The sequence below is a fragment of the Azolla caroliniana genome, unplaced genomic scaffold, assembly GCF_043228905.1.
Source record: "Azolla caroliniana isolate FFs.n. ecotype wild unplaced genomic scaffold, voAzoCaro1.0.p SCAF_15, whole genome shotgun sequence".
Classification (NCBI taxonomy): domain Eukaryota; kingdom Viridiplantae; phylum Streptophyta; class Polypodiopsida; order Salviniales; family Salviniaceae; genus Azolla; species Azolla caroliniana.
Genome location: NW_028230450.1, coordinates 1,783,641 through 1,794,767, shown reverse-complemented (window position 1 = coordinate 1,794,767; position 11,127 = coordinate 1,783,641). Strand labels below are relative to the sequence as shown.

General features: G+C 36.0%; 1 protein-coding gene across 1 annotated transcript; it reads left to right on the top strand.

Annotated features, from left to right (window-relative positions):
• Window positions 1-203: 203 nt before the first annotated feature.
• On the top strand, window positions 204-10,121 carry EDA25 (CCAAT-binding factor). The gene is made up of 17 exons (XM_087331716.1): window positions 204-1,405; window positions 3,048-3,123; window positions 3,268-3,390; window positions 3,624-3,699; window positions 3,795-3,863; window positions 3,951-4,031; window positions 4,118-4,189; window positions 4,579-4,671; window positions 5,312-5,440; window positions 5,602-5,685; window positions 6,296-6,439; window positions 6,530-6,619; window positions 6,801-6,883; window positions 6,978-7,117; window positions 7,417-7,516; window positions 8,543-8,777; window positions 8,854-10,121. Exons 1-17 carry the CDS (start codon window positions 436-438, stop codon window positions 9,493-9,495), a joined length of 3,207 nt encoding a protein of 1,068 aa, XP_087187842.1. The 5' UTR covers window positions 204-435; the 3' UTR covers window positions 9,496-10,121.
• The last annotated feature ends 1,006 nt before the right edge of the window (window positions 10,122-11,127 follow it).

The following is an 11,127-nucleotide window of genomic DNA, read 5'->3' as shown; positions in this document are numbered from 1 at the left end:
GGACAGATACAAGACATACACTCGATACAGAACACGGATAGACCGACATATACAATAGGGCATATACAAGACAAGGCATACACTTGGCTATGACAATTTACCCTAATGTTTCTAAACTATGTTTACCCTAATTCACACACACACATCCCCTAAGGGTTTATGAAACAGGGGAAGCAGAGGAGAGGAACAGAAACAGGGGAAGCAGAGGAAGTGAAACAGGGGAAGAAGGAAGAGAGACAGGGGATGAAGGAATAGAAACAGGGGAAGCAGAGGAAGTGAAACAGGGGAAGCAGCAAGAGAACACACAGGGTAAGAAGGGTTCAGAAACAACGGAAGAAGAGTAAGAGAAACAAGGGAGAGAAGAAAGGAACCGAGACAGGGGAAGGAAGGAAGAGAGACAGGGGAAGGAAGAAGACGTGAGACGGTACACACGCCATGGTTGCCATCGCCAAAGAAGATATAAAGAGTATCCAAGCTGATGTCTCTTCCTTCTTGACTGGCCTTGGCTTCCCCCCTGCTGGAGGTGATGATGGAAGTGGATTCAATGATGTTGATTTCAGGAAGACAGGCCGCATCCGGCCTGACGATGATGGCAAGCCCCAATCCAAGAAGCAGAAGCAGAATAAGTCTGGGACATCAGAAAAGAAAGTGAGGAAGGAGAAGAGTTCATCCAAAACTGATAGTCAAGATGTTCCTGCTGAAAAGCTTGAGAAGGAAGAGAAGAAGAAGAAGAAGAAGGATAAGCCTAAAGAGAAGAAAGAAAGGAAGGAGAAGTTATCTGAAGCAGATGACGAAAGTTTTCGTGTTGAAAAGTTCGAGCTAAAGAAGAAGGATAAGAAGAAGAAAATATTCTCTGAGGCTGAGGAAAATTCTCCTTACAAGCTCCCAAAGAACAAGTTTTACAATGGTAAGAAGGCTCGAGATGAAGAAAAAAGGGAAGATGTGAAATTTTCTCACTCTGGCAATAAGAAGAAACCAAATAAGAATGAACTTTCCTCGAATGGGAATAGTGCAGATGAAGAATCAACATTAGAATACCAGAAAGACTCTTCTTCTAAAGCGGATTCGAAGATATTCTCGAAGATACGTTCTCTTCTGAAATCCTCACCATGGTTCGAAGCATTGGAATCACTGCTTGAATCAGTGAGAAACAATGAAAAACGAGATCAGAAGAGTGTGGGTGGAGAAGAATGGAATGAACTTGTGAACAAAGCTCAAAGGAAAGGTGAAGAATTTATGGAAAAGGCTGCTATAGAGTATGAGAAGTTGAGAGGGAAAGACAGTGACATGAGATGGCTCATGATTGCTCGGAAAACAGGAACAACAGCAGATAAAGTGGCCGCTCTCACTGTTCTTTTGCAAGATGATCCGATCGCAAATCTCAAATCCTTGGATTCCCTCCTAGGTATTTATTCATTATAGAGTTTCCTTCTGTGTGTTCTATACTTTCATTTCTTGTTGTGAGGGTGATCTACAATTCTTGAATTCCATATGTACTAAGTCTGTATTTTTTAGAGCTTTTTATTTTATTTTCTTTATAGCTATCCCAAATCATTGGATTTTCCCTCCTACGTATGTGTTTGAAGAGATTGTTTTTCTGGGATTTCTAGATATGTTGATGTCAAAACTGTTGATACTGTCCTAGGGTTGTGTGTATTTAGCTATTTCTAGTTTTGTTTGTTATTTTTGAGAGAAATGTCAAATGCGTAGTTTCCCTCCTAGGCTTGTGTTATTGGAACTTATTGTTTTCTATACATTCTTTTGTTTCTTGTAAGGGTGATATGAAATCCGCAGACGCATTCCTAGATATAATGTCATGTAGATTTTCTTGTTATGCATTCTTCTATTGCTTGTTACACTATGTTAAGGACTCTCTTCTCTGCTGATTAGCCAACTTTTCTTTTCATGTGTGAAGTAATGAGAAATTGTGAGAGTTATAGGAACTTATTAGCGGAAATTCAGAAATTTTGTATTCTTTCTGTCAAATATTGTTTTTTCAAATAAATGTTATGAAATAGCAAGTTCAAAAGTTATAAGAAAGTACTTGGAATTTTGTTGAGCTTCAGAACGTTTAGCACAATTGCAGGACTTCTCCAATTTTTGTTGGGTTTTGTTTCCTTATAAACGTGTCTAATTCTTAAGTTAAAAAATTCAATTGGTCGTTTGATGAATTAAGCCACCTTTTTCCTGAGTACCGGAGAGATGCTATTAACATGAGTTTATACCTGCTTTTGGACATTAGAACTTGAATGACTTATCGTTTCCTAGTTACAGTTGTAAATACTAAATAAGTTAAAAAAGATATTCAACTATGTGGGGAACCTAATGAAGCCACAGTAAAGGGCTTAGAAAAGGTGAACAATCTCTTTAGTATTTTCTGATTTTTCACAAGAAATAATAAGAACATTCGTTATTTTTCTATGTTTATGATTCAAATCTGCTGTTATGTGTGGCAAGATTTCACGGTTCATCAGGTGTCATTGTGCCATCTGCATGGCACTTGGTCATATGGCTTTGCCATTTTAAACATGTCTCTATTTCTCAATGATGATGATAATAATAATAATAATAATTATAAGAAGAAGTTAACTCGTCAACAGGTCATACAGTTTCTTGAAAGAATTGTTGATGAGAAGGTAAGTTAATCACTCCAAAATAAATAAATAGAGAAGATAAGATATATACAGGTTGAACACTCCAGGCAGCCTAAAAAGTGATTCAGAATGTAAGACTGATACAACGGGGGAGAAATCTGTTGATCACATATGGTTGGTTGATAAGAAGGACGTGATTTTATTTATAGACCCTCATAACACATTTTTATGCAACTCCCAACAATGGTTTTCCTGGTTTGGCTGAAAAGGTTGGGGAAGATTCATAAAAAAATACAGGCAGGTATTTGTAGGTCATGACCAGCCATGTTGTGGCTAACATTATTGTATTGAATGTGACCTATTTAGCTTGTCATCGAAATTCACTTTTGTATCTTTGTATTTTGGCTTATTCAGATACTATTTTATTTCGGCTAATGTCTTAGTTCTTTGTAGGTATGGTTACTTCAAAAGGTGGTAAAAGACATGCTGCAATGGGCATAGATGCATTAAAAGAAATATTTACAGCAAGGTTTGTAAGCATTTGGTTTGCCTTAGGCTTAGCAAATTAGGAAAAACTATGTTATGTGTTGCTTCTATTAGTTACATTTTCTTGGTGGTGTAATACTTTTTCTCTGCATTGTAGAACAATCTAATAAATTTGTTACTATGGTAGTCTGTTGCCAGATCGGAAGCTTAAGTATTTAACACAACAGAATCTGGAGCAGGCTCAAATGAGTACACATGAAGGAGACAGATTGTTATTTTTATGGTATTGGGAGGATTGCTTGAAACATAGGTATCTTCCCCTTTGTGTACCTATTGGCCGTTCAATTTGCATAGATGAACATGGATTGTATGAGATGACCATGGTATACTATCTAGTTTTTTTCCTGGATTTATCTACGATGCTTCTATTTTCTAAGGTGTATCATATAAGTGTATTGTTACCCAATACATCTGTTCATGAATTCAATACATATTTACTGACTGAAACATGTTTATGAGCTGGGTTCTGCTTTTACCTCTCAGGTATGAGAAATTTGTCGAAGCACTCGATGAAGCAGCAAAAGACAAACTTCCTTTCTTGAAGGAGAAGGCTGTAAAGGTAACTTTTGATGTTGTGTTGTTTTGCTATGAGATTGATTGGTCCTTAAAGTAAAGGCGAATATTCTTTTAAGCTTGGAATATTTATGTCTGCAGACTATTTATGAACTTCTAAAAAGCAAACCTGAGCAAGAAAGGAGGCTACTTTGTGCCCTTGTGAACAAAGTGACTACACTGCTTCTATATACTTCTCTTGTCAATATATGTGTAGGAAATCATAATCAATCTGAAATATCTTCTAATCTTTTGTAGCTCGGCGATCCAGAACGGAAGATTGCATCAAATGCAGGATATTATCTGTCTTGCCTTCTTTCAGCACACCCAAATATGAAGGTATTTACTGATCCTAATGGAAGTTTGCTTTGTGTATGCATATAAAGCAGTCTAATATTTGGTACTTATTATGGATATTATGTCAGATGGTGGTAATCGAGGAGGTGGATTCCTTTCTTTTTCGACCTCGTATGAGTTTACGCTCCAGATATCAAGCGGTAATACTTCCTCATTGGTATGATCATTGCTAATGCACAATACTTTGATAGTAATATCTCCCAAGTTTTTAATGGCTTCAATTGGCATCATTGGCTTAAAAGATAATCATTTAGAGACCTGAAAGTAAGTTGCAGAAACTTAATGGACAGGGCCTAAGTATGTACAATAATTATAATTAAATGAATAAAAACGGATTGGTTAGTTATACGGCAAAAGAAGTAGCTGGTTAAAGTATGTATTCATTATTACATGTATCTGTATATTCTACACTCATGATCTCCATGATGGCACTAATCAATTAAAGCTTCACCTTCATGCTCAATGTAATCAGATGCATACTTATATTATGAACTCATGACAATTTTTTTTCTAATGATTGTTCATACAGGCAGTGTTTCTAAATCAAATTGTTCTGAGCAATAGAGGAGATGGACCTAAGCTCGCAAAGCGCTTGATCGATATATACTTATCTCTCTTCAAGGCATGTATTATGTGCAATTTTTGTTAGCTACAGAATGGAAGGTAGGATGTGCAAGACTCCAGAAAGTCTAGTACTTCTGAATGCATTAGTTTTTGGAATAGGAAGAAGAGGGGGAATAAAACCCTTTGATCCATAGGTACGAGTGATGTTCAGATCCCCCCCCTCCCCCCCGAAGACATTGTGTGCTCCCAGCGTTCACGAGAGCATTATGGTTTGAGTAAATTTTGGGATTATGAAGCAACAACGGGAAGAAGATATGGGTCATAACCTAGGTGGTGAAGGCAATGAAACATTTAGAATGAATGATAGTCTAAAACTTACAGAGGATCTGATTGCTCATTTTCAACTCATTTTCAGTGTACGGTCCTTCTTATTGCATTTTTTCATCGATTTTTTCCTCTTTAAGCTCATTGTATTTAGAATTTTTTCTTTGTAATTGATGGTTCTGTAAGCTGGCATAGAAAGTCATGGTTCTTGGGGTTATAAGGTGCGTCGACTGGATTTTGTAGGCAATCATTGTGTTTGTTTATGGGCCACTTTAGTTTTTAGGTGCTATCTTAAAGCTGTTCTGATATGATAATTAATAAGTATTCTTATATTAAGATGACATATTAAACTGTTTTGATATGATACATGTTAGGTAATAACCGCTTCTCAATCAAAAAGTTCCGAGGACAAGAATACAAAAAAGAAAAAGGGCCATAATGAGGAAGAAGAGGAAGCTGATGCGGTGGAGATTGATTCTCGTCTTCTATCTGCACTTTTGACTGTAAGGGAGTTCTCTTGTGATTAAAAATTCTAAATATTTCTATCTTCAGGATATGCTACTCATTACTATGTTCCTACAATCAAGATCCTTTGCATAACATTTTAGATTACATTTTAAAGCTAACTGTGTCTTCCTGGTTATTATCTGTGAGACCCTTGCAGGGTGTTAATAGGGCTTTTCCGTATGTAGGCGCAGATGATGTAGACGTTCTTGTTGAAGAGCATACTCCTATCCTCTTCCGGCTGGTATATCTCAAAGATGAAAGTCATTGTTGTGAATTAATGTTGTTTTCATTAAATCATTTAACATCTGGTACAGACTTTCATAACTCTTAGAGAGCATGTGTTGCTGGATTTGATTTGATTTGGGTGAAATGCTACCTCATAGAGTGATCTTGAAAATTGACACATCTTTCCAAACCGTAATTTCTGGTTTTTAAATGTATAATATACAATAAACACTTGTTTCAAATTTATCGTTTGTTCTTTCTCGTATTTAGATATGTAAATTTAACTATTGTGATCTCTTTCTCAGCCTTCTACCTGGGCGCTAATAGACCATTGGGATATAATTGTTGTTGGGCCACTTAAGAACGAAAGGATATATTATTATTTAACATTTGTAATTATTGTCATGTTTATTTTTAATTGTTGAAGTAGTGATCATTGTGTTTGATCCTTGATTCAATATTGATAGCAAAATGTTCAATGATTTCACATTTTGAATTGATTCACAAAACATTTTCAATTTAAGTTTGCTTTGCATTTGTGGAATCTCTGCATTAATTCATTGTCTTATTTGATTGGAGGTTTGGATAAAACATGTGGTAATATTTGTTCGGAATTATTTCAATAGGTTCATTCCAAGAGCTTCAATGTTGGTTTACAAGCACTTATGCTCCTGTATCAGCTGTTGGCAAAAAATAATATTGTCAGTGGTCGTCTTTATCGTGCTCTATATGCAGTTTTGCTGTCACCTTCACTGCCTAAATCTACAAAGGTACTTATACCAAATGACTAAATACATAAGTTTGATGGATGCCTTTCAAGAGAATAAGTTTTCTGATTGAAATACTCTTATGTTGAATAGTTGGAGATGTTTCTTAGCCTTGTATTCAAGGCTGTCAAATCAGACATCAGCTCAAAGAGGATGGCTGCTTTTTCTAAGCGACTGATGCAGGTAAATAGCACTCAGTATCTGAAGATAAAAGAGAGATTCCGTCATAGTTTTGAATACTTAGAAACTTTACAGAGTCGCTTTTTTCATATACTCCACAATGTTCCTCATATTTTGGATTACAGTTTGTTGAAGGATGCGTAGAATTTGCTATACAATGCTAGAAAGAGTCTTCTATATGCAGGTTGCTCTACAGGGAGCTCCTCAGTTTGCTTGTGGGTGTCTTCTACTATTATCGGAGGTTCTCAAGTCAAGACCTTCTCTTTGGTAAACTGTTATCATGTTTGGAGCTGGAATTCAGATCGTGACAAATTTGTGGATTTGTGTGATTTTTCATGAATTTTTATTTGTGTTGCTATAGGCATGCAATTACCCAGCCTGAAGATGGGGATGAAGAAGTAGAGCGCTTTAAGGACATTGTTGAAGATGAGATGGTTCAAGATGGAGATGAAATGGTGAAAGATGGAGATGAAACTAACTTTTTTCAAGACATCTGCGAGGGTATTCCCCTCTCTACCCAATTGAAACAAGACTTTGTTTTGTAATCCAGTGTCTAGTTCATAGTTCTGTCTATTTCATCATTAAGAAGCTTGGATGGTGATGGGTGTTGCTTTTCTAGCCCAATTGGAATGTGACTTTGTTTTGGAATCATGGATGGAAGTGGTATTGCCTGTGTAGCCCAATTGGGATGATTTTTTTTGGGAATCAAATGTCTAATTCATTATTATTAAAAACCATGGATTGTAATGTTTATAATGCATCTTCCCAACTGAATGTAAATCGCACTCTCCTTTTTGCAGATGCTGCAGCTGAGAAAGTTTCTGCTGACACATCTCTGCACAAAATTGAGGGCGTGAAAGAGGGACAGTACAATATGCGGCATCGAGATCCTTCATTTTGGTATGGATATATATATATATATATATATAATGTGTGTATGCTGTCAAAATAAAAAATACTTATCAAGATATATGTCATGTACATATGTATAATCATAGATTGACATATTCGCATTCGTGGGGCCTCCCAAATGAATACATACGAATACGAATGCATGATAAAGTATTCGTTAAAAAAAAAGACTTCATAAACTCCCTTCTTAGTTTCTCAGATATAAAAAAAGGGGTCTTTGACAATAAAAAGGGACTTGATTTAATAAACATGGTGATTTCTTTCTTTGAGGTTTGTCTGGGCCAGTTTTAGATGTTGAATTACAGAAATCGTACATTGTGATCTGTTTGGTGAAATTTCTGGTTTCTCTTAATAATCTGTATGAATTTTCCTAAACAGAGATTAAAACTTCTTGTGGAGATGCTTCCTATACCTGATATGAATAGAGTCAAGGAGTTTTGTAGACATCTGTTTAGAGAACTCTTTAACTCTGTTCAGATATAATAAATCTTTTTTTTTAATCTCATTGTAGGAACACCACAAAGCATTTCAATCAATAGCATATAGTATGCCCCCTGCTTTGGTCATGGGTTATATACTACTATTGACAAAAATGTTAAATGTTGCATCTGGTGCATTATGTCATAAAACATTTGCTAAGCTCATACTGCATATGTAACTGCTACCTCTATGACCAGTTGGTATTCCTGGTAACACGAAAATTATACATAAATGAATCTGTAGATGCAATATAGTGATGTCTAGGTAGAGATTAGTTTTTTCTACAATTACTTCCATGGCTAGTTAGTGCGCCAAGTTACAGTCCAATAATCAACAGTGAATTTGTTTTTGCAATGGCAATGATGCCTAGACTAGGATAGTTTTTCTTAAAGAGGTTTGAATCTTAGAAAAACGATTTCCTAGTTTTCTTTATAGCTCTACTATCTTATAGGCTTTATTCCTACTTCAGCAAGTGATTTGATTTTTGGCAAATGTATTTTAGCTACAACAAGTAATTGTTTTCCTGATTCACAGCAATGCGGATCAAGCTTGTTGGTGGGAACTTACAGTTTTAGCATCACATGCACATCCTTCAGTTGCAGCAATGGCCAAAACGCTGCTGTCTGGTGCGAGTATTTTATATACCGGAGATCCATTAAGGGACCTTGCACTAGGTGTTTTCTTGGATCGCTTCACAGAGAAAAAACCAAAATCTCGTCGGAAAAGTGAAACATGGCATGGTTCTTCTCTGTCAACGCCAACTAGAAAAGTAAACTTTCTTTTTAGCTTCAAAATGTTACACATTCTTTCACGATACAAAATTTACATCCTTTTATGTCTTGTAGGCATCAACACAGTCAAATATTTTGCCTGTTGGAGCCGAGTTCCTTGAACTAACAGAAGGAGAGGTTGCTCCAGAAGATATAGCATTCCACAAGTTTTATACTGCCAAAGTAAATAGAAAGGGAAACGCAAACAAAGAGTTTAAGATGAAGGAAGATATGGCTCCAAACAATGATGACAATGACCTTATGGGTGATGAGAGCGACGATGATGAAATAGAGGATCTTCTTGAACAAGAAGAAGGTGAGGAGATGGGATTGGATGATGTGACTGATGATGAAAATGATTCGGAAGGGGAATGGATTTTTGAGGAAGATGGTGCTGCATCTGAAAATAACATGGATGGAGAAGATAATAGCTCTGGAGAAGATACTGCATTCGGCAACATGGACGAGAATGAGGATGATATACCGTCTGACGATATAGAGAGTGATGAATTAAGAAGCTCAAAGCGAGCTTCAAAGAAAGTGTTGAAGAAAAAGAGAAAGCAAGAGTCAGTACCAACATTGAAAGGGCAGAGAATGAAAAACAAAGATGGTTCTAAGAAATCTCCTTTCGCTAGCTTTGAAGAATATTCACACATGCTGGATACTGATGATGCCAGCATTGTTCCAAGGCTAAAGAAATCCAAGCGAGCAAAGTGAACTATGATACACATATATAGTCACAATGGATCTTGAGTGTGTTTTTGTCTATTTGAATACTTGCTGGACCTTGTCTCAATCATTAGTTTACAAATTCTCATATAGAAACATGTGCCTGATAAGTATTTCAGCCTTCTTGGTTAAGAACCTGAGGTATGAAACGTCAAAATGGAAAATGCTCCACTACAAGACATTTTGGGGACATGTTTTAGAGACACAGACAATGTTACAACTTCCATATGATCAAGTATAAATAATAAAAAGTTCAAACAATATCATACGATCAAGATCATTTGTGGGAATATAAATAAGATTCAAAGTTCAAGCAAGATTCCAGGATGACAAACTGAGATTGAGGGCTATGCAAAGTTGGCGTTAAATATCTGAAATTTTTCCAAGTTAGGGCCAGATGATTTTCTACAAAACCACATGATATTGCTGATTAAGACTGAATATTGAATCAATATTCCTTCTTGGTGTCAACCTAGAATATGATGAATATTTTGTAGTTCCACAAATGTGGTCTGTTATTTTGAGTTCATTTTTGTCCCTATGGGAAGAGGCTTTTTTAACCTTACTTCAACCAATGCTTGCTTTTGAGAAAATGGCCATTTTGTTTATAAGATTATGTAAATCAATATTTCAAAATATGTATACAAGATTAGATTCATATTTGGGCTTGTAAATGAAATGCATTGGAATTGTAATTATGAAGCCAGTGTGTGGAGGCCTACTTGGTGGCTCTGCCCTGTTAAATGGCTGTTATACAAGGGCTTCCTAGTATGGTACCCACCATTGTTAACATTGTTAACATAATTGTGTAGCATAGTTTAATGTTGCTTTGGTTGTGTATTTCTGATCAGCTCCTAATTGAAGATGGGAATCCCATCTATCCTTTGGTAAGGGTGTTGAAAGTGGGCTGGCACTGCTCTAGCTTCAACTTTACGGTTGATTATGGATCAAGATAATGCTGACAGGATCATGCGTGTGGAGATTGAGGATAAATATCCCGGAGAATGTGATGTCCATTGCTTCAACAACTAGATTAAGCCCATTACAAGTTGTATTAAAACATGAACCTCTTTACCCTCTATTGTATTCACCTGTTCCTCACATTCTACATGAGTTCAATTTGTGGAACACTTTACATGCACAACCTACTTGTATACACCTTAGTTGTCAACATTGCTATCGTATGAAACTCTTGAAATATGTTACTATGAAGTGATAGAAGTACACTAGGAATGTACAACAATGATGCAAGTCTAGTGGTGTTGGAAAAAGCAATGCAAACAAGGATTTGGTAAATGTTTGCCATCATTTCAAAGGATGACATTATTATTTTTGAACATTTAAAATGTTGCCAAAATAATTGTTAAACGACTCAATTTCATCCTATTTAAGAGAGACACTCAATAATTGTCGTGAAGAAATATTTTGTATATGTAAATTTAGTAACACATGTCGAAATTGACAATTAGCGCAAAAGATAATTTTAGATGCTCTTCTTTCAAAGTTTAAGGCGTGTTTGGGGTATTTTAGTATTCTAAGGAACATAATGACATCTTAGAAAGCAATGCCGTCTTGATGTCAACCTTTAAAATATGATTGTATTTTGGTGCTTTGGTTTTA

What these genes read in the sequence shown, in the direction of transcription:
- EDA25 (XM_087331716.1), top strand. Translation starts at nt 436, where the DNA reads ATGGTTGCCATCGCCAAAGAAGATATAAAGAGTATCCAAGCTGATGTC. An exon ending in TTCTATCTGCACTTTTGACT is followed by an intron (nt 5,441 to 5,601) that starts GTAAGGGAGTTC and finishes AGACCCTTGCAG; the next exon opens with GGTGTTAATAGGGCTTTTCC. An exon ending in TGTCAACGCCAACTAGAAAA is followed by an intron (nt 8,778 to 8,853) that starts GTAAACTTTCTT and finishes TATGTCTTGTAG; the next exon opens with GCATCAACACAGTCAAATAT.